Here is a 23,294-nt window from a genome sequence, read left to right on the forward strand (position 1 = left end):
TCGCTTTATATTTTAATATTTTTTTAATTTTAATTTAATTTTTTTTTTATATTTTTGTATATTGCTTCTTAAGTGAAATACACTGTATAAATAAAAACATAGAAATGTCAATTCTTCCAATGACGTCACAGCAAGGCTTTTGCGGGGGGATACGTTCATAACAACAGCGTTCATATGGAGGATATGGAGTTGGACAACCTTATACAGTGTGTTTACCATTACTCAACGGACGTTGGAAATATAGGTTATGTTTGAAATTTTCGATAACTTTAATTTAACCTCAATTCCTTAATTTTTATTAGATTCTTTTATGATCATAAAATGCATAAAACCAAACGTATAATTAATTTTTATAATAAATTTAATCGAACATTTTCAAATAACACTCAATATTATGATGTTGTGGTTATCGGTGGAGGTCATGCAGGATCCGAAGCATGTTCAGCCGCTGCAAGAATGGGGGCTAAAACATTATTGGTTACCCATAAAAAGAACACCGTAGGTAATTGTATCAAAATACTTGTAATTACTTAAATGGTCATTAAATAATTTTTAGGGGAGATGTCTTGTAATCCTTCTTTCGGTGGTATTGGAAAAGGGCATTTAATGCGTGAAGTTGATGCTTTGGATGGAATTTGTAGTAAAATATGTGATCAATCAGGTATTCAATATAAGGTAATAAATAGGTTTTGAAATAAATAATAAATTTCGATGTAAATATGAATTAGTAGGTTTTAAATAGAAGAAAAGGTCCTGCTGTTTGGGGACTAAGGGCTCAAATTGACCGAGATTTATATAAAAAACATATACAAGAAGAGTTGTTTCATAAAACTTCTAATTTAGATGTGATAGAAACATCCGTTGAGGATTTAATTATTGAAAATAATAGTGATTCATTAGTTGATTGTAAAGGAATTATTTTAAGTAAATAATAATTATTTTATTTGAAATTAAATTAATTCCATTTTTTTCTTATAGAAGATGGTACAAAAATTAACTCAAAAGCAGTTATAATGACAACAGGTACTTTTTTAAAAGGTCAAATAAATATTGGTTTAGATATAAGACCTGCTGGAAGAATAGGTGATGAACCAGCCATTGGTTTAGCAAACACTTTAAGCAATTTGGGCCTCAGAATGGGTAGATTGAAAACAGGAACCCCACCAAGGCTAAAAGCATCAACAATCAATTTTAACGTTTGTGAAAAACAACTAGGTGATGATCCACCAGTTCCTTTTTCATTTATGAATGATAAAGTTTGGATTGACGTAATTTTATTCTAACTACAAAAATTAAAATGATAATTCAATATTATTTTTTAGTCCAAAGATCAATTGCCATGTTATTTAACACATACAACCCCTGATCTTGAACCAATTGTAAGAAACAACCTTCATGTGAACAATCATGTTAGAGAAGAAGTAACAGGCCCAAGATATTGTCCTAGTATTGAATCAAAAGTGTTGAAATTTGGCGGTAGAAGACATCAAGTTTGGCTTGAACCTGAAGGTCTTAATAGTGAAGTTATTTACCCAAACGGAATATCTTGTACTTTACCGGCCGAATTGCAACTCCAACTTGTTCGTACGATTGTTGGTTTGGAACAAGTTGAAATTCTTAGATGTGGATATGGCGTTGAGTATGAATTTGTTGATCCACGAGAACTTTGGACTAGTTTAGAATTGAGGAAAGTTAATGGGTTGTTTTTGGCAGGACAAATTAATGGTACAACAGGGTATGAAGAAGCAGCTGCTCAAGGCATTTATGCTGGAATTAATGCAGCAGCTAAAGTAAGTCAAAGAAAAAAATTTGTTGAAATATACACTGACCGGTAAAAAAACCGGCCACTAAAATTTAAATTAAATTCGATTTTAATGATTCCTTTTTTGATCGAAAGGTTGATTCTTCTGTATAATAATCCTTCGAGAGAAATTTTTATTTGGATATTAATTTGAGCATATATGGGGTGCAAGAATGAGAAAAACTATTTTTCTCGATATTTGTAATACTCTGTGGGATGCAGATGCTACAGCAGAGGGTGTTAATTGGAATCAAACGGTAGCCCAATCTTTTCTGAACATTTTGTTTTTTTATTCATTCTATTATCTCTGTTACTAACGAAGATGCTGAATGTTTTAAAACGAACGCCTGTGAAAACAAGACAAATAAGCATAAGAAATCTAAGGTGGCGCGCTAGATAGGGTATGTCAGTTGTTTCGAATAGTAAATTTACAGTTGTTAAAGCTGCCATTGCTAGTAAGTGATGTTGCGCGTATTGTTACTTTAATTGAGGATGGCAAAAGTCAGGGGTATCTTGCCCATACGTTGAGTATACCCCAAACAACAGTTCAGGATGCCTGGAACCGATATGTGGAAACAGGAAATTTTACTAGGCGGCAAGGTTCCGGTAGAAGAACAGTGACAACAGCAGTTGATGACCGATTTATTGTTCTAAACTCTCTGAGGAATCGTAGAACGACAGCTGTAGAAACTCCGCATCGTCTTTAAATGGTGCGTGGGGTTGACGTAAGTGAAAGAACCATTCGTCGAAGACTTGCTGAAAGTGATCTGACTGCAAGAAGACCTGCCACAAGACAGTAGCTGCTCCAGAGACCAGAGTCTTCAATTTGGACTCGTCCATGGTGGGCAAATTTGGGTGTTATTATAGGCAATCTCAGAAACTGTAAGAGATACAAAAAAAGTAAGTGCCATGTCCCGGTCTCTTTTCCCGAGACTAATCCAATCCCGTAAAGACCAAATCTCTATCTTCTTTTGTTTTTAAGTTATAGCCAAAAAGTCAAATTTTAGTGATTTCAAAAAATGCTCATATTTCGTTTATTTTTGAAATTAGAGAAATGGGGTTAATACATTCTTAAGATACTTTTTTGAGTAAAATATACTGCCGTTGAAAAATTTTTAACATAGCTGATAATTTTTGAGATATAACATAAAGTTGTATTTTTTTAAATACACACTATACTTTATTATGATGTTACTGAAAAGAGCATATTTTTAGCGTTCCAATGATGTATCGCACGCATGATGTTTCTGCGGAAAATAAGTGTTATTTTTCAATTTTTAAAATATTAAAGATTAAAATTCAAATTTTTAATTATAGTAGGTGAGGAAAACGCTAAATACAGTCAGTTCCAAAAAAAGTGACGCACTTGATTTTTGACCTAATTTCAATATCTTATATTTTTTAAACCAGTGGGCCGATTTTTATTATTTTTTTATTTCTTGGTAGCCAATTCCTTTGTCTTTCAAAAAAAAATTAAAAAGGCGGAGATTTTTTCAATGACTCCTGGATGGTAGCGGAAAAACTGGAACCATGTTTTTTTCCTAATTTCTGACTCACCCTGTGTATTAATCAAGTAATGGTATAGAAAGTGCTTACACCCTACCGGGTGTCCCTCAAAAGTGGCTCACCCCCATATTTTTCTTTATTATTGGTGATATAAGAAAACCATTTGGAATGCATAGTTAGGTCGCTAAAACGGATTATTATGACATGAAATCATTCTTTTTGTACTTCCGGTTATACCGGATGTGAGTTCTAATTTCGCTATTTTTTTAAATCTATAATTTTTTTTTCTTCAGTTGGGTTGATAGTATAATTTCACATAACTTTTACTTGAAAAAATTTTCACGATCACTTATAATTTTTGAAAAAAAAATTATTTTCGTTATTTTATAACGTTTTACAATTAGTACCTTCGGAAAATGTATTACAACTTTTGACGCATAGTAGCTAGGTTAATAGTATAAACTACGTTATGTCCCTCTAGATTTGCTATTTCTCGAGCAGTAATCACTGCTATGCTTTAGTCAGTGGTTCTTTTTTAATAATGGTGTAAATTAACAGTTGTATTAAATTAGTTTTAAAAGAAAAACGCAATCAAACAATTAAGTTTAATTCAATTATTTTTTATTTTTTTCTTTATTTTTTGTTCTTTTACACTAAATGTTCTGTAGCTGATAGTAACTTACAATGTCCATTGTACATTATAATTTGGATTGTTTACTTTATTTTGGTTAAAACCTCTCAGATCACCTGACCTCACACCTTTAGATTCTTTTTATGGGGCAAAATCAAAAATGAGCTGTATAATACAGCAGTAAGGTCTCGTGAGGTATTGGAAAATAAATCGAGTTAGAAATTGTATTACCTAAATATCTCCGCAGGAATAACGTCGAGTCGTTAGATCGACAATACGCAAGATACAATTATGTCAAAATCGAGGCGGGAGCATTTTGAAAATTAGTTTTTTCGAACTTACAATTAAATTAAATTTAATTGTTGGATAGCGTTTTTCTTTTAAAACTAATTTAATACAACTGTTAATTTACACCATTATTAAAAAAGAACCACTAACTAAAGCATAGCAGTGATCACTGCTCGAGGAATAGCAAATCAAGAGGGACATAACGTAGCTTGTACTCTTAACCTAGCTACTATGCGTCAAAAGTTGTAATACATTTCCCGAAGGTACTAAAACGTTAAAAAATAACGAAAATAATTTTTTTTTCAAAAATTATAAGCGATCGTGAAAATTTTTTCAAGTAAAAGTTATGTGAAATTATACTGTCTACCCAACTGAAGAAAAAAAAATTATAGATTTAAAAAAAAAAACGAAATTAGTACTCACATCCGGTGTAATCGGGAGTACAAAAAGAATGATTTCATGTCGTAATAATCCGTTTTAGCGACCTAACTATGCATTCCAAATGGTTTTCTTATATCACCAATAATAAAGAAAAATATGGGGGTGAGCCACTTTTGAGGGACACCCGGTATATGAAAGACGTTTCTTTTATGAGCATTTTGTTTTTTTATTCATTAATTTATCTATAAAGTTGTCCGAATTGAAGCTTTTTTGTTGAAACCTTGCATATTACCAACTTTCTGAATTTATGGAAAAACAGTTTTCTAGTGAAATAAACTGATACGAATTTTTAAAAAAGTTTTATTAAATACTAAATTATAAACTGGGATAACTGCTTAATACCGTGTACCATTACTTGATTAATACACAGGGTGAGTCAAAAATTAGGAAAACAACATGGTTCCAGTTTTTCCACTACCATCCAGGAGTCATTGAAAAAATTTCCACCTTTTTAATTTTTTTTTAAGACAAAGGAATTGGCTACCAAAAAATAAAAAAATAATAAAAATCGGCCCACTGGTTTAAAAAATATAAGATATTAAAATTAGGTCAAAAATCAAGTGCGTCACTTTTTTTGGAACTGAGTGTACTACTTAGTTACTACAGCAACGTGAGTTTACTTGTCATTTCATTCATAAATTTTGCGAAACGAGTTTCCCGTTTAAGAAGTTCCGCATTATCTTTAAATAATACGATAAAATTAAATATAGAATATATTGGAGTCCGCTTTGAAGATGATACATAAGTCTTCGTATCCCCATTCAAACGGTGTTTCAATGGAAAGTCCGCTCCCAGTTTATGATCCCTAATTTTCCTCTATCTCACCCAATTTCAAAAGAAAAGATTGCTGATATCAAAAAACTTCTACATCTTATGTTTAGGGAAAACTGGGAAAATGTTCTAATCTTACAACCAGTAAGTTGAATAGAAGAAGATGACAGTATATATGACTGTTTAGTTCCTGAAGTTGTCCATATTTAATTATTCATTAATTAATACATTTCTTGTATTTTTAATAAACAAACTTTACTTGCTAATCATTTTTTATTGGTGAACAAAGTCAGGGATAAGATGCTGAGAAATTAGGTAGTATTTACTGTCCGGACCCGCCTACTATAATCAAAATTTTGAACATTAGCGCTTACTATTTTCGAATTGAAAATTAACGCTTATTTTCTGCAAATACACCATACATGCGATACATCATTGGAAAGCTAAAAATATGCTCTTTTCTTTAACATCATAATCAAGTATAGTAGTTTGTAGTTAAAAAAACACAACTTTGTGTTGTATCTCAAAAATCATCAAGTATATTTAAAACTTTTCAACGGCAGTATATTCCACTTAAAAAGTGTCTTAAGAACGTATCAACCCCATTCCTATAATTTGAAAAATAAACGAAATATGAGCATTTTTTGAAATCTCGAAAATTTGACTTTTTGGCTATAACTTAAAAACAAAAGAAGATAGAAGTTTGATGTTTGCGGGATTGAATTAGTCTCGAAAAAGAGACGGGGACATGGCACCTACTTTTTTCGTATCTGAGATAGCCTATAATAACTGTTGCGTTGCGGTAATGTTTTTATTAAAACAACGAGCCGAGCCGTTGATAGAAAATATATTGAAAAAATACTACTGAACTACAAACTATTCCGAACTATTTTTTTAACAGAACAAAGAACAAGCGTAAAGCGTTCCCTTCGTGCTACCAACATAAAGAAATATTTAATTCTGTAGCTTTCGGACGAACAAGTAGCGACATCTATAGGATAACGTATTGTAATAATACTTAACAAATATTCAACAATAACACCCAAATTTGCCCACCTTGTACATATGAATTGGGAAATGGAACAATGGGGTAAGGTGCTCTTTACTGACGAGTCCCGATTTTGTCTCCAGTCACCTGATGGTCGAGAATGAGTGTGGAGACGTCGTAATGAAAGGTTTGCGACCTGCACAATTTCGGAAAGAGTACCTTCCCATGGAGGTTCGGTCATGGTATGGGCGGGTATTTCGACGGAAGCGCATACAGCGCTCATCTTTGTTGAAAATGGCACGCTAAATGCCCACCGTTATATACAAGATATTCTGCAAGAAGCTGTCTTGCCTATTCCCATTTTATTGGTGACGGATTTAAGCTAATGCATAATAATGCGCGACCGCTCGTAGCATGTGTGGTTAGCGAATATCTTGATGAGGTGGGTATTGAACGGATGGAGTGAAGATTAACATATAGCCTTCTTTGGAAATTCTCGGCCACACCATCACAGAACCACCTACGAAACGTTCGCGTTTCATAATTGTAAAGTTCACAAATCTTTTATTTCAACTTCTTCATATTCGCTCCCGACCATCTGGTGATAGTAGACAAAACCACTACTCAATCGTAAAAAGGACTTTCCTCCATTGCGATCTCAATATTCACATGTAAGCGCGCAGATTGAAGACGCGTTCGTCCATATCTTAGCAGCCTCGGTCCTTTGGCAGCCTTCTTGCAGCCAGAGCACTTCTAGCAAGTTTTCAGCGAATGGTTCTCTCACTGACATCATCAACATGCACCATTTGAAGATGACGCCGAGCTTCTACAGCTGTCGTTGTACGATTGCTTAGAACAATAAAACTGTCGTCAATGACTATAGTCACTCATCTTGTTTTCACATGCGACCGCTTTAAAATACTGCATCTTCTTTAGTAATAGAGATAATAGAGTGAATAAAAAAAGAAAATGCTCAGAAAAGATTGGGGTACTGTTTGATTCCAGGTAATACCCTCTGCTGTAGCAGCTACACCCCACAGGGTGTTACAAATTTCGAGAAAAACGTTTTTCTCATTTTTCTCACCTCGTATATGCTCAAATTAAAATCTGAATGAAAATTTCTATCGCAGGATTATTACAGAAGAATCAACCTTTTCATCAAAAAAAAAAAATCATCAAAATCAATTGCGCGGTTCGCGAGAAAGTCAGCTTTGAAGTTGTTGCTAATTTATAGTGGCCGGTTTTTTTGCCGGTCAGTTTGCTATATTTAATTTTTTTTAATTCTCTGCTTATGATAGGTTTTGGGTAAACCACCTTTAGTAATTGACAGAAGTGATGGTTACATCGGTGTTTTAATCGATGATTTAACAACACAAGGAACTTTAGAACCATACAGAATGTATACTTGTCGGGCAGAATTTCGGTTAATGTTAAGGCCAGATAACGCTGATATAAGATTAACTGAAAAGGGTTATAAATTAGGGTGTGTTTCTGAGAATAGATATCAAAGAACCATGGAAATTGAAGAAAAACTTATTGAAGGAACCGAATTGTTAAAAAGTTTTAGTAAAACTGCTAGTAAATGGAAGGAATTGTTAAAATTAACACCTACAAGAAATAATTTACAAAAAACGTATGTTAAACAAGTTGATGATAACATTAATTTTTTATTAATCGAAACAATTTGTTCATCAGAGTAATAATAGTTCAATCAAGCTTATCAGGTCAAAATTTTGTTATTGTTATGGTACTTACAAGATTGTAGCTTACTCATTTGATATTTAAAATGCTTTATCAGCTGTTGATTATTATGTCTTGCCTGGATATCATACTTACTTTACTATCCTAATCTTAGGCCCATTTCACTTGTGTTTGGTGCACTGATTATCTGGCGTTCACTTTATAATTGACATTGACGCCAAGGTCGAATATATTAAGGAAAACGTTTTGGTTATTTGACACAAAGGGACACTTGCCTGCGCCTTGGCTGAGTGATGAGATAAAGTATCTTTTGTAGTAGCATCACCCTTCTAAACTATACAGGTGTGCATAAATTGGCAGAAAAGCTATACGTGGCGATAGGTATTCTTCGTTTGATTCTGAAGCGAAAATCTTAATGCAAAAATGATGTACCATGCTTACATATTCACAAGGTTCTCAAAGATCGGACAATTAGTCCACATTAATGATTAATATTGAAAATCTGTTGATGGAAACGGCTGCAATTTAGAATAAAAATAACTTTAGTATGATTTTTTTTGATCAATCAAAATTGATCTAGGGATGAAATCGGACTGTACGTACCGTAATCCCCGTAGCACTAATTGGGATCTGTTTAAGAGTTGCCTTGCAGATAACCTAACTAGTGTTATCGGTACCGTTAGGAACTGTGATCAGGTTGAAATAGCCACGGAGCAGATCTCTGTGGCAATTCGCTCTGTATATCACAGTAGCAGTCCACTGAAGGTGAAAAGTAGTAATCGGGGCACACCCTGGTGGAACGAATCTCTTAGCTCCGAAAGACAAGAGGTCCGAAAGCTTTTCAACCGGGCCAAGACATTAGGGGAATGGGAGAAATATAAACAGGCTCTAACGAATTACACCAAAAACATACGTAAGGCAAAAAGAGAGTCTTGGAGGAGGTTCTGTGAGGGAGTGAAAGACACACCCAGCAGTGCAAGAATTCACAAGATTCTCGCATGAGGGCCGATAATGCCACAGCGGGCTATTCCTGCAAGGCAAAGCGCCCCTCAAATACGGATTGGAGTGTGGCTAGAAAAGTCGTCACTTACACATCCGTGGACCAGGCAATTCAAACGTTTAAGCCGTTCAAATCGCCTGGAGAAGACAATATCTTTCCTGCTTTGTTACAGCAGGGGAGGTCTTTGTTGTTGCCAATTTTGGTAAAAATTTTCAGAGCGAGTGTCGCCTGGAAATATGTGCCGGCAGAATGGACTAAGGTACGGGTATCTTACATACCCAAAGCGGGCCGTTCGGTCCCTACTTCTAATGCCTTTCGACCCATCAGCCTAACGTCATTTCTGCTGAAAACCCTTGAAAAAGTTCTGGAACGGTATATCCGTACGGTACCATTGATATCTGGTCCATTGAGTCGCCACCAGTATGCTTATCAAGCGGGAAAATCAGCAGAATTGGCTCTACACAACTTAGTTGGTAGAGCATCCAGGACGCTGCAGGATAAAGAAATCTTGGTTTGTGCGTTTCTGGATATAGAGGGAGCGTTCAACAACGCAATACCACAATCTCTTGAAAGAGCTGCTCTTGACAGGGGAGTGGAAGCAACTATAGCGGGTTGGGTCCGCAATATGCTAGATAGTAAAATAGTTTCTACTTCACTTCACGGTGATACGGTGATAGTTGACGATCTGATTGCGATAGTCGAAGCCGTTGGTGTGGAAATACAAGCTTATGCTGATGACATTGTCGTTATGGTCAAAGGAACCTGTTTGCCGAGGATATCTAAAGTCCTCCAGGTGACCCTAGACACCATTTGCGCTTGGTGTAAGGGAGAGAACCTCTCAATAAACCCGCAAAAGACAATTGTTGTGCCCTTTACCAGGAAGCGAAAGTTGGATGGACTAATCCGCCCAACTATCCAAGGTGAAGAAATTCCCTTCTCAAAGGAAGTCAAATATCTAGGAGTAATCCTAGACAAAACCCTGTCATGGAATGGACATTTGCAGGGAGTTTTGCACAAAGCTAGACTATACTTGTGGACTTGTCGCAGTCTTTGTGGAAAAAATTGGGGTTTTACCCCTGAAAGACTGTACTGGCTCTATGTGACTGTGGTTAGACCTATGATCACATACGGAGCAGCAGCCTGGTATAGGAAAGTCCGACAGACTTCAGTTATCAGTAAACTTTCACGAATTCAACGAGTAGCTGGATTGGTAATCTCTGGTGCGATAGGCACAACGCCAACTCTAGCAATGGAGGTTCTGCTTGGCCTATCTCCTCTGCATTTGCATATAGAGAAAGTGGCTACAACAACCATTTACAGATTTAAGCAATATGCTCAAAACTGTTCCGACATGTCCTACCAATGGGCTGCGGAAGACATTATAAGCACTGATACTGTGCTATCAATGCCGTCAGATTTGGCGGTATCACTATCAGTGATTAACGCTCGATACCAGATTGTACTGCCTGAGCTGCAGTCCTGGATCGAAAATGAAAATTCTCTGGTACGGGCAGACATTTGCTTGTACACAGATGGATCAAAAACGCCTGAAGGGGTAGGAGCAGGAGTATACTGCCAGACACCTCGAATTAAGCAAGCCTACAGCCTGGGTACGTACTGTACTGTACTCCAGCCGGAAGTATTTGCTATTGACATGGGTGCTAAAATCCTTCTTGAAGACAGTCAAGCCGCTCTCCAGGCGCTGCAAGCCGTGAAAACGGTGTCGGCTCTGGTTAATGATTGTAAGAGAACATTAAACACACTGAGTTGTGATAACAGAGTCTCTCTGATCTGGGTCCCGGGTCACTCTGGGGTTGCTGGTAATGAAGCGGCAGATAAGCTAGCACGAGATGGCAGCGCTGAAGCGTTTGTGGGACCGGAACCAGCAGTTGGTGTATCATTTGCGATGGCCAAATATAGGATTGGACTGTGGGCTGAAGAGAGACTTCGCCTACTGTGGATCAGTTCTCCTGGAATAAGACATGCTAAGGTGTTTATTAACATCGCCACTGTCAAACCCGGGAATATTTTAGGACTTGCCCGTAGTAGCATAAAAGTTCTAATGGGTGTTTTTACTGGGCACTGCCGATTAAAAGCACACCTCAACTTGTTGGGTTTAGCCGACGATGTTGAATGCCGACTATGTGCGGAGGAAGCAGAGACGGTTGAGCATGTTTTATGCCACTGCCCTGCCGTTAACCGTATCAGATTCTCGATTTTTGGGTCGCAGTTTATCTCCTCAAAAGATCTGAATGACCTTTCGCCGAGCAAGGTATTAATGTTCGTTAAGAGCATGGACTGCACGGTGAAATTTGATAACGATATCTATCGGGGTACAATAGATCCTTAGGGTCGCGGTGAAAGGTTGGTTGGTCCGCCTACCCGATATGTATTCTATGTAATGTAATGTAATGATTTTTTTTCACATTATTTTATTTAGGTTTTAAAGTATTTAATTTTTCTTAATTAACGACATTCACGGAAAACAGTTGGCAACATAGTAGAATTTCGTTTTGTCATTCAGAGTAATAGAAGTAATTTAAAATTAAATAAATAATTCACAATGAATTATTATGTTAATAAAATTTGAATTTAAAAATATTATGTTGCAATTTTTTGTGTTGTTTATCAATAAGTATTACTTTGGCAAAATAGTCGTTTAATTTTGATTAGTGTTTTACGACGAAATGACGCAAAAATGTATTTGTACATTGAATTTCAGAAAATATTACTGAACGTGATAGTACCTACATAAAAACAATGATTCCACATATTTACGTTTGTTTTAAGTGCTTTCTGAAAGCATACAAAGCGCGATACAACATTTTCGCATTAAGATTTCACTTCAGAATGAAAAGAAGAATGCACCATGTACAGGATGGCCCGTTACTAGTGGCATACAGAGCAACAGTAAATTCCTTACATTAAATTATTACGATTTAACCCGATTTATGTTAGTCCAATTGTTAATAATAACGAAGATACACCATCTGTATCTTCGTAAAGTTAATATTTTATTTTCGTTTTTCTTTAATAATTTCGTTTTCTCTTACATTATGAACATGAAAATTGGTACATTATCATTTTTTAAGACGATAAATAATATGGTATTAGTTTTGATCTATCTTTCAGATAGCGCTGCTTACCCTAAAAACTCCCTTAAAGTAACCATATCTTTTTCATCGTTAATCTGCATTTTGCTTTTAAATCCTAAATTAATGAAATTCGGCATATCGCTATAATTTAACATAACAAACTTTTTATCTTATTCAACTTTTGTTGTACAGGGTGTCCCAATTTCGATGTCCACATAGGCCATCTCCGAAACTAAAAGAGATAGAAAAAAAGTAGCTTACATGTCATGATCTCGTTTTTCGAGAAAATGCTAATGCCGAAAACTCCGAACAGCTATCGGCTTTTGTTTTCGCCCTATCGGCAAAAACTGAAAATTTTGCAAAAACGACAACCGCGAATATCTGACTTATTATCAAAGATGGAGTATTATAAATAAAACATTATATGGGCAACTTTTTACGAAGAATTCAATGGCGTAGGTAGAATTTTTTTCCCATCTTTTATTTTCGAGATTTTAGACGTAACTTTATTTTTTTAAATGGAAACCATAGTCGGCTATGACTTAAAATAATTTGTTATTTCCTTCTGATAACAAATATATATAGTTTGTGAGGAATATTTCTTATAGTTATTGAATAATTAACAAAAATTCATTTTGTTCCATCTAAATCTAATGTATGTATTTAAAAGTTAATGTTGCTATGGTGATAACCATACATACTATGATGGAATATAATGTATCATTTTTTTTTGTTCTTTCTAAAACTTGTATGTATTTAAAACTTAATGTTGTTATGGTGATAACCATACCATGAGTTTCCAATTATTGCCAAAGTTTGTAGCAAGGACAGTAGAATCTAACAGGACTGCTACATCTATTGTATTTTGTAGTCGACTACGGGTTGGTTGCCCGCACTCTACGTCACACTACTTGCCACGCCTGGTAACTGTCTGTGTTTTTAGAGGTTACATGATAGACATTAAACGTCTAAAAACATAAAACTTGAAAACTAATAGGAATACGTCTATTAGGAACTAATAGGAATACGTCGCATAGACCATAACAACAGCTAGGCGTGGAAAATAGTGTGACGTAGTTTGCGGGTAGGTTGTTACAACAATGGATGTAGCAGTTCTGTTAAATTCTACTGTCCTTGAGTTTGTAGTAGTATTTAAAAATTCACTAACAACTCTGGCATTATGTGCTGGTGCTCCGTCATATTGAAAACATATCATTTGAAACATATTTAGTGGCAAATTGTCGACCAAAGGCTCAATGTGTTGCCTTAATATATTGAGGTATTTCCCTGAGTTTAAGTTTTTATGGTAGATACTATATGCCAAAATTCTATTATCTAAAAGGGCACACTATACATTGAACCCCAATCTTCTTTGAACACTCAGAGACTTCATCGGTCCAGATAACATTTTGAACAAGCAGCAGATTATTTAATTTTTCTAAATATCATCTACAAAATGATTCGATTGACATCTCCGGCACGTAAATAGTGAGTTAGCCCCGCTTTGTATGGTTTATATTTATTTTTCTTTCATATTCGGAAGCAGCGGCTTTTGGGTCAGACGTCTTGTTGCAATTTCTCTTGCAGGTCATTTTGGTATGTTTTTGCATATGGCATATGGGAAGGACCAAATATCTATTAAATTTTCTGCTAACCGGCTGAAGGTTCTTATGTGCGGTTGTCTTCTTTCCGGATACCTTGTGAAATATAATTCCGCGGCTAACGTCGCATTCTTATCTGATAACATATAGCATTCTATCATGTTACATTTTTCATAATTTTCGAAATTCATTGTAAAGTTTTATTCAGTTTTGTTATACTTTGACACTTAACATGCTGGTGCATCGTACCAACACATAATGCCAGAGTTGTTATCGAATTTTTAAATACAAACTTCGGCAATTATTTGATACATTATGTTCCATCATAGTATGTATGGTTATCACCATAGCAACATTAACTTTTAAATACATATATTAGTTTTAGATAGAACAAAATGAATTTTTGTTAATTATTCAATAACTATAAGAAATATACCCCACAAACTATATATATTTGTTATCAGAAAAAAATAACAAATTATTTTAAGTCATAGCCAACTATGGTTTCCATTTAAAAAAATAAAGTTACGTCTAAAATCTCGAAAATAAAAGATGGGAAAAAAATTCTACCTACGCCACTGAATTCTTCGTAAAAAGTTGCCCATATAATGTTTTATTTATAATACTCCATCTTTGATAATAAGTGAGATATTCGCGATTGTCGTTTTTGCAAAATTTTCAGTTTTTGCCGATAGGGCGAAAACAAAAGACGATAGCTGTGCGGAGTTTTCGGCATTAGCATTTTCTCGAAAAACGAGATCATGACATGTAAGCTACTTTTTTTCTATCTCTTTTAGTTTCGGAGATAGCCTATGCGGACATCGAAATTGGGACACCCTGTACAGGTGTCCCAGTTTTGATGTTCTCATAGGCTATCTCCGAAACTACAAGAAATAGACAAAAAGTAGGTTACATGTCATGATCTCGTTTTTCGAGAAAATGCTAATGCCGAAAACTCCGAACAGCTATCGTCTTTTGTTTTTGCCCTATCGGCAAAAACTGAAAATTTTGCGAAAACGACAATCGCGAATATCTCACTTATTATCAAAGATGGAGTATTATAAATACAACATTATATGGGCAACTTTCAGTGGCGTAGGTAGAATTTTTTTCCCATCTTTTATTTTCGAGATTTTAGACGTAACTTTATTTTTTTAAATGGAAACCATAGTTGGCTATGACCTAAAATAATTTGTCATTTTCTTCTGATTCTGACAAATATATATAGTTTGTTTGGTATATTTGTTATATTTATTGAATAATTAACAAAAATTAATTTTGTTCTATCTAAAACTAATGTATGTATTTAAAAGTTAATGTTGCTATGGTGATTATAACTATGGAAACCATAGTTGGCTATGACCTAAAATAATTTGTTATTTTATTCTGATAATAAATATATATAGTTTGTGGGGTATATTTCTTATAGTTATTGAATAATTAACAAAAGTTCATTTTGTTCTATCTAAAACTAATGTATGTATTTAAAAGTTAATGTTGCTATGGTGATAACCATACGTACTATGATGGAACATAATGTATCAATTTTTTTTGTTCTTTCTAAAACTATTGTATGTATTCAAAATTTAATGTTGTTATGGTGATAACCATAACATGATGGAAAACATTGTTTCCAATTATTGCCAAAGTTTGTAGTAGTATTTAAAAATTCACTAACAACTCTGGCATTATGTGCTGGTGCTCCATCATATTGAAAATATATCATTTGAGACATATTTAATGGCAAATTGTCGACCAAAGGCTCAATGTGCTGTCTTAATATATTCAGGTATCTACCTGAGTTTAAGTTTTTATGGTAGATACTATGTGTCAAAATTCTATTATCTAAAAGGGCACACCATACATTGAACCCCAATCTTCTTTGAACGCTCAGGGACTTCATCGGTCCAGATGACATTTTGAACAAACAGCAGACTATTTAATTTTTCTAAATATCATCTACAAAATTCTAATCTCAGATTGACATCTCCGGCACGTAAATAATGAGTTAGCCCCGCTTTGTATGGTTTATACTTATTTTTCTTTCATATTCGGGAGCAGCGGCTTTTCGGTCAGACGCCTTGTTCAATTTCTCTGCAAGATGTTGATGGATTTATCGCAAGTGAAGCCAATACATTGACTTCATCCTCTTGCAGGTTATTTTGGTATGTTTTTGCACGTGGTTTGGGCAAGGACCAAAAATCTATTAAATTTTCTGTTAACCGGCTGAAGGTTCTTACGTGCGGTTGTCTTCTTTCCGGATACCTTGTGAAATATAATTCCGCGGCTAACGTCGCATTCTTATCTGATAACATATAGCATTCCATCATGTTATATTTTTCATAATTTTCGAAATTCATTGTAAAGTTTTATTCAGTTTTGTTATACTTTGACACTTAACATGCTGGTGCTTCGTACCAGCACATAATTCCAGAGTTGTTATCGAATTTTTAAATACAAAGTTTGGCAATATTTTATACATTATCTGCCATCATAGTATGTATGGTTATCACCATAGCAACATTAACTTTTAAATACATACATTAGTTTTAGATAGAACAAAATGAATTTTTGTTAATTATTCAATAACTATAAGAAATATACCCCACAAACTATATATATTTGTTATCAGAAGAAAATAACAAATTATTTTAGGTCATAGCCAACTATGGTTTCTATTTAAAAAAATAAAGTTACGTCTAAAATCTCGAAAATAAAAGATGGGAATCAAATTCTACCTACGCCACTGAATTCTTCGTAAAAAGTTGCCCATATAATGTTTTATTTATAATATTCCATCTTTGACAATAAGTGAGATATTCGCGATTGTCGTTTTCACAAAATTTTCAGTTTTTCCCGATAGGGCGAAAACAAAAGACGATAGCTGTTCGGAGTTTTCGGCATTAGCATTTTCTTGAAAAACGAGATGATGACATGTAAGCTACTTTCTATCTATCTCTTTTAGTTTCGGAGATAGCCTATGCGGACATCGAAATTGGGACACCTGTACATTGCTCAGGAAGACCACTTTACCTGCTACGGTTAACAAACTTCTTGCGTTAACTTTGGTACTTTGAGGATATTCGACGTAAAACTTGGTTACATTTCGTTTTTTGATTGAAATTGATTGAAATTATACCTTACGGGGACACAATCCGGGGACACACGTGTATTATGTTATGTAGAAAGGTTCAATGATTACAGGAAATGCATTTTTTTGTATCGAGCATTTTGGCGCCGATAGTAGTCTTGTGTGTGCGGAGATATTCTTCCTAGGGTGCGACGGTATCGCAGTTTTTTTCTGATAGCTCAGATAATCCAAGACTGAGCTCCAAATACATATTTATCGTTGGAGAGACGTAGGTTACGTAGTTGTAGGTGATTTTTTTGATAATGAAGAACGGTGAAGAACATCGGCGTATTGTTGTAATCTTTTTGTGTGTCGGTTTTTTTTTCAGGATGATGACTCATCTAGTTTCTACTTTCATGCGAACACTTCTTCTTCTTATTGAAAGCCTTATGACTTGTTTTGGCGCTTCGTCATTTCTGGTTCTGCTCCTCCTGTGATACTGAGGTCCAGCTGTCCTTCTGTCGCTTTGAAGGTCTTCCTAATGGTTTTTTTGTGTATGTTTTGCATGCCTCGTACATTTTATCCGAAATATTTGGTGAAATGATTGTACTTTTCAAGAAGATGTGGATGAAACTCTTAGACTTTGATTTTGAGAAATCGAAATCAAAGTCTAAGGTGTGAGAGGGTGTCATTCAACAGGTTCCTGAGTTATCGTTTTATTTCGGTTGTATCCCCACCTCTTGGTTGCCCGTCTCCAGAAAGCTTTGATAAAGGTTATTGCTTTTTTCACATCATTCTGGGACAATATTCTCTTCGATATCCTCTGGGGATGCACTTCTTGGCGGTATTTATTACTGCTCCAAGAAAATTATGGTGTTTTTGCTGTTTGGTCGTATCCAACACAGGCAAGGTCCCTAGAGAATTTGAAGATGTGGTTCACACTCTTAGAGTGTGGTTTCGAGGTCATCGAATGATATTTTGAGATCCCGATACGGCAATCTTTAATTTGTCATTATCGGTTTCTCATGTGAGTTTCTTTAAAATATGTTTCGAAGTTTTTGATACTGGACGTAGTGTATTTTACGAGAGATGGTTGATTATTACCTTGCAATTGGAACGGTCTACATTACTTTTGGAAATTTGGTGAGTTCCTCATTTTCCTTTGAAGAGTTGTCGGTATCTTCTTCTCTGAAGTTGTAGGGGTTATTGTTATAAACTCTGATGCTTTGTCTTTGATGGATCTTCTTCGACATAATACTCGACCTTCTACAGCAGATTTTGATTCAGCTTGTTCGAGACCTCGCTTAAATAATTTCGTTACCCGTAAAAAAAAATAGGAAAAAGAAAAACTACAAAACTGCATTCGTTATGTATTGGATCTGAGGAGTTTTCAGTACGTTGCGTTGTTCCAGAATCATTTACAGATATTATCTTCTCAGAATCGTAAGTCTTATATTTTCTATTCCATATGAGATTTTTCGATGGCAAGCTCTGACGTAAATGTTTTGTATTTCTGAACATTATGATCGCATGATTTGCTAACTCGATCTTGGTCTAACAATTTACTTAATTTTTCATTTCACACGATCAAATCGTTTACTGTGCAATCGATTAAGTTATGGACGATTTTGCCTATTATTATTTGTGGTGCACCAAATATTATTACATTTAAAAACCGTTTATTAGCCTTGTTTTTTACATAACTTTTCTTTTTTTGATTGCACTCTGGTTTTTTCTTTAAAATCATACCAGAAAAAATAGTTTCACAATTGATTTGCCAAATCGTGTGCAGATTTCTCTAAATACCATAACATATCTTTGTAACTTCCATTTTAGTCAAAAATAGTTGTTTCAAAAACCTGACCTGATCGCGAGAAAATGATGCAACTTTTGATATTCAATCACATCTTGTCATTATTTTACACCTAATTATTTTTATTTATAGGGCTTTTGAAATGTTATCAACGAACGATAACATTACCGTCGATGACTTAGCTCAAGTTATACCTGAATTAAAACCTTTAACTTTTGATATAGCAGTAAAAAATAGATTAAAAATTGAAGCACTTTACGAATCTGCTATTGCAATGCAAATAAACGAAGTGGCCGAATTGAAACGAGATGAAGCTTATCTAATACCAAGAGACATCAATTATAATTCAGAATCTCTTAATTTAAGTTTTGAAGAGAGAGAGAAATTAATGACTTTTCAACCACAAACGGTAATTATTAATTAATACTTTTGTTGTTCTTTATTTTCCTTTGTTATTGTATTTTATAGATTGCAGCTGCAAGTCGAATACCTGGAGTAACTCCAGCTTCAATAGTAAAATTGTTACGGTTTGCAAAACACCGAGATTGTGATTATCTTGCAAATGTTTAAAACTGATTTTAGTAAATATAATTGATTTTAGTGAATTAAGTATAGTTTATAACACATTTTTTTGCCAAAAGTTGACTTTATTAAATACTGGTACAACATACATAGTATAATAATAACGAACCACAACATAACTTCTATTTACAACATACAAAGGGGGGTTTTAGGAGAGGGGAGGGAAATTAACGATTCTAATGTACATAATACTGGTTATAGTATTATTATAAATGTTTCACGTTACTTAATACGAGCTATAAATTTGCAATAAATTAATTTTTTCTTTCATTTACATCGTAAATATACAAAAATATCCAAATATACAGAACCCAAAAAAATAGGTTTGCAATTTCATAGCTGCTATCTGTAAAAACACATTTACATAATTAAACATTGAATTCTAAAAACTAACATCAAATTTGTTGTTACATCGAAAACGTTTGGCGTGGTAACACTATAAAGAAAATAAAAAAATAAACAAAAATTAATTCAAGAGAAATAACGAAAAAAGGAACTTATCTACGCAGTATTATGTTTATAAATAAGAAAAATGCGCATCAGTCTTAATTTAGTGATAAAAACTAATAACAACGAAACTGTGTCGATGATAATAAATGCAATTATAGGCTTAAAGCAAACACATTATTTCTTTTTTTTCTATTTGGTGTGCGTCACAACATGTACATTATCTAACATATACTTATATATGTTTATTTGTCAGCAATTATATAAATCTCTTTTCTTAATATATATGCTGACTAGCTGCTTAGAAATTCATCTTTCATTTCTAAATAATTACTATCAAAAATAGATCTTCTTTTATCAAAATAAATCAAAAGAATAGAAAATTATTGTCACAATTCCATCATAATTTTTTTGTTATAAATTCTTCATTTTCGCCAATTTAATTAAAAAAGACGGCAAGATAAATTTTCCTTTCTCTTTTCCTTCGTCTTTAACAGCTTGTTTCCAAGGCTATGGATTTCGTGGTATTCGACACGCTATGATTGCACATAGTATCCCCCATTGAAGGTTGACCTTGCGATGTAGAAGAATGATGATTGGTGGTTCCTGCGGTCTCAACAGCGCTGCCTCGACGCCAACACCAGTAGCGTTTAACAGCAGCCAATACCTATAAAAAAGAAGAACAATAAGAAAAATAAAATAATATGGAAATTTCTTTGAGTGTTTTAATGAATTAATTATTACCTGTGGTTGACAACCGACGACGATAAAGATAAAAACTCCCTGTAAGCAGTTGAAGATATCCGTAGAGTACCAATATTCATGAGGACCTCCAACAGCCCAAGAAATGATGTCTGCTATCCAAAAGACTCCCATTACAATGACGAGTTTTAGACATACGCGGCCAAGTGCAGCTCTAAAAAATTAAAAAGAAAATGTTTAAAAAAAGTTTTAAATGAAGATGGATGTTAAAGATTGTGTATAAAAACGTATGAATGTATATTCGCAAATCTCGATTAACTCTAATAACGATTTGATGGAAACGTCGCATCGCGTCTCGCCGTATGTGGTTAAACCGGGTCCATTAGTGACGGGTAATTGGATCCAGGGTAATGGCAAAAAGGAAGGAAAGATAATCGGAATAATTAATAAAACGGATGCGTCCGAGTGCTTCTATCCGTTCCCGCTCATTTTAATTCAAAAGTTTTAAGGTAAAATGGAGGATATAAAAAAAAGTGGATGAAACCTAAAAAAACAGTTTTCTACCTTCGCTTATTAGCGGGATTTTGTTCCCGGTAATCACACGACCCCCAATTTGAAGTGGAAATGACCGACTAACCACGACCTGAGTTCAAATTACACGGTACTTTTCTTCCAGCTAGATTGAAGTTTCGAAAGTAGTGCTTTTGGTTCGTCTTCAAAGGGAAATAAACGCAAAAACCCAATTAGGAATACAATTACCAGTTCTGGTTGGGTTCGTGTGGTTCACTACCTCTCCAATATCTCCCAACATTTTTTAATTATATACTTTCGTCCTTATTTATAGTCGTTATCTTTGGGGTTTGAAGATAATAAGTTTAAACGTGTAACCTTTTCTTTGTTCTAGAACCAAGAAAATTCAAATCGCTATAAAATCAGAATTTTCTTTTTGGACTTTCTTTGTTTCTGTATCCGCTAAGAGTTAAATTAATCTTTTCGACCTCATCAGGTAACCGCATCTTTTCGATTATCCACGGTCGAGTAACTTAGAAGGTTCACACGGTAACATTTTTTTATACTTTTTTTTGAACACCTTTCAAACGATTAATAACTGTTAAAAAAATTTAAATGTATACAATTCAACTGAATAGTATAAATGCTACAAAAGAGATTTTTTCTTAATAGTTATTTAATGGTTAAGTACCGAGATCTGAATATAAAAAATGAGGAGCTAAAAAAAGGATTGTAAAAGTGAAACGAGTGTGGGACACGTCGGTGTTCTTCTTGAAAGCATTAAGGTTCTGAATGCGGCCCTATAAATTCCTTTGCTGGATCGTTAGTGGAGCGGAGCGCACCAGTAATTAATCTGCATTGCCTTTTCAAGCAAGAAACCAAGAACCAACGACCCGTACGTGGTTTTGCGGAAACTAAAAGCATCAAAACGATCGGGAATTTTGCCTCAAAAAAGTGTTAAACACTACAACAAGTAGAAATAATTCGAATTACTCTTACCTTTCCGTAGTTGACTTCACAAGTTCTCTTTTCCAAAGGCCACAAGTTAGTTCTCTTGCTGTAGCGATGAACAAAGCTAAATTGACCGCCAGAAGAATACCGACCGGGATAAAAAAGTATAACATAATTTCCATATTTCCTGCAAAATAAAATAAGTTTTATTAATTAAGAGGGAACATATGGTAAAAGATGTTAAAAGTTGTCATAAAAGTGGTATATGCAGGTAAAAAGTTACCTTGTGAAAGCAATTAAGAATGGCGGTTTTTGATAGCAATTAAAGTTAATTAATGTTCTTTGCAGAGATATGGACTCGAGGGGGTCGTAAATGAATTTTTTGATAGTGAAACTATCTCCGAAGGCAGGTGGCCATTAAAGAGGTTCGACCTTCAGGAGCCGGATTCATTAACATTATCCGAAAGTGGAAAGACAGACTTAAAATTTGATGTCGCCAACAACTTTTTAACGAACTCGAATCGAAATAAATCTACCATAACTTCACTTCAACAAGTATTGATATAATTAAACAATAAAATGTGGTTGTAAAATCGACCAGAACCAATCAACTTGAAATGGCTTTTTCGATCCCTTTCGCAAACGCCAGATTTCCACCAGGTTATTGCACGGTATGATGCGACTGTCTGTGTTGCCATCACGTTTCATATAATAAACTTCTTCGTGGTGGCGCCAAATTAAAATTGTCAAAATATTTGTTGCGAAAATGGAGACAGAGAAGTGGTTTAAGACGCCTTGAAATTGCACGTTATTTTCCTTTATCTTGAACGTCTTGCTGCAAATTGCAACGGAAACTACACCGGAGCAACCGCAGTCGTTTATTATACACCGGGATGCATCGTTGCTTTTTTGGACATTAGCGGTCATTAAGGTGAAATTAGACATGCTTATGCGCTTTTTGCAATGGCCACGGAGATCAGTATTAAGTGAGAAGATTAATCACCTGATGTTACATGAATCATCTGAGAAGTGAAATTTAAATGACGACAGTTTAAGATTTGCATCGTTTCGCAATTTTTTAAAACTACATCCTGCTTAATATAATACACATTTTAAAAAATTAATTATGTTAATCTTTATCATTATAAGTTAAATCTTTTTTACTCATACAACTAATAACATGAGTAACACGTGTCTTAAATTTAAATTTCTTTTTTTCTGGGTCACCATTTCACAACAAACGGATCTCTTCGCAAACAACGTATCCACAGCAGGTAAACCTCCTGTCGAAATGATTCATTCGGTCAGCCCATAAAACCGAGAGATGTGGGTAGACTTTGATACTTTGAAATTAAAAGGGTCGCTCGTGTATTTACCATCTTATCTCTCACCAATT

The 23,294-nt window shown here is 34.5% G+C and overlaps 2 protein-coding genes across 4 annotated transcripts in view; one reads left to right on the forward strand and one right to left on the reverse strand.

The window, feature by feature from the left end:
• Positions 1-226: 226 nt before the first annotated feature.
• On the forward strand, positions 227-19,311 carry LOC111415317 (protein MTO1 homolog, mitochondrial). 2 transcript variants are annotated; one of them, XM_023046934.2, is made up of 9 exons: positions 227-244; positions 303-502; positions 557-675; positions 732-924; positions 979-1,268; positions 1,323-1,790; positions 7,725-8,059; positions 18,839-19,115; positions 19,175-19,311. In XM_023046934.2, the coding sequence occupies exons 2-9, from the start codon at positions 322-324 to the stop codon at positions 19,274-19,276; spliced, it is 1,965 nt and encodes a 654-aa protein (XP_022902702.2). In that variant the 5' UTR covers positions 227-244; positions 303-321; the 3' UTR covers positions 19,277-19,311. The 2 variants fall into 2 exon arrangements, with proteins under 2 accessions (XP_022902702.2, XP_022902703.2); XM_023046935.2 differs by lacking the exon at positions 227-244 and having other exon boundaries at positions 418-498.
• A 21-nt stretch (positions 19,312-19,332) lies between these two features.
• Positions 19,333-23,294, reverse strand: part of LOC111415318 (methuselah-like 1) — a 93,986-nt gene continuing 90,024 nt past the window's right edge. For both annotated transcript variants that reach the window (XM_071198367.1, XM_023046936.2), the window contains exons 5-7: positions 21,947-22,085; positions 20,480-20,651; positions 19,333-20,402 (exon numbers count right to left, since the gene is read on the reverse strand). In XM_071198367.1, the coding sequence (XP_071054468.1) occupies positions 20,226-20,402; positions 20,480-20,651; positions 21,947-22,085 (488 nt within the window). In that variant the 3' untranslated portion in view covers positions 19,333-20,225. The remainder of the gene's footprint in view (positions 20,403-20,479; positions 20,652-21,946; positions 22,086-23,294) is intronic.

This window comes from Onthophagus taurus, chromosome 1 (assembly GCF_036711975.1).
Source record: "Onthophagus taurus isolate NC chromosome 1, IU_Otau_3.0, whole genome shotgun sequence".
Lineage (NCBI taxonomy): Eukaryota > Metazoa > Arthropoda > Insecta > Coleoptera > Scarabaeidae > Onthophagus > Onthophagus taurus.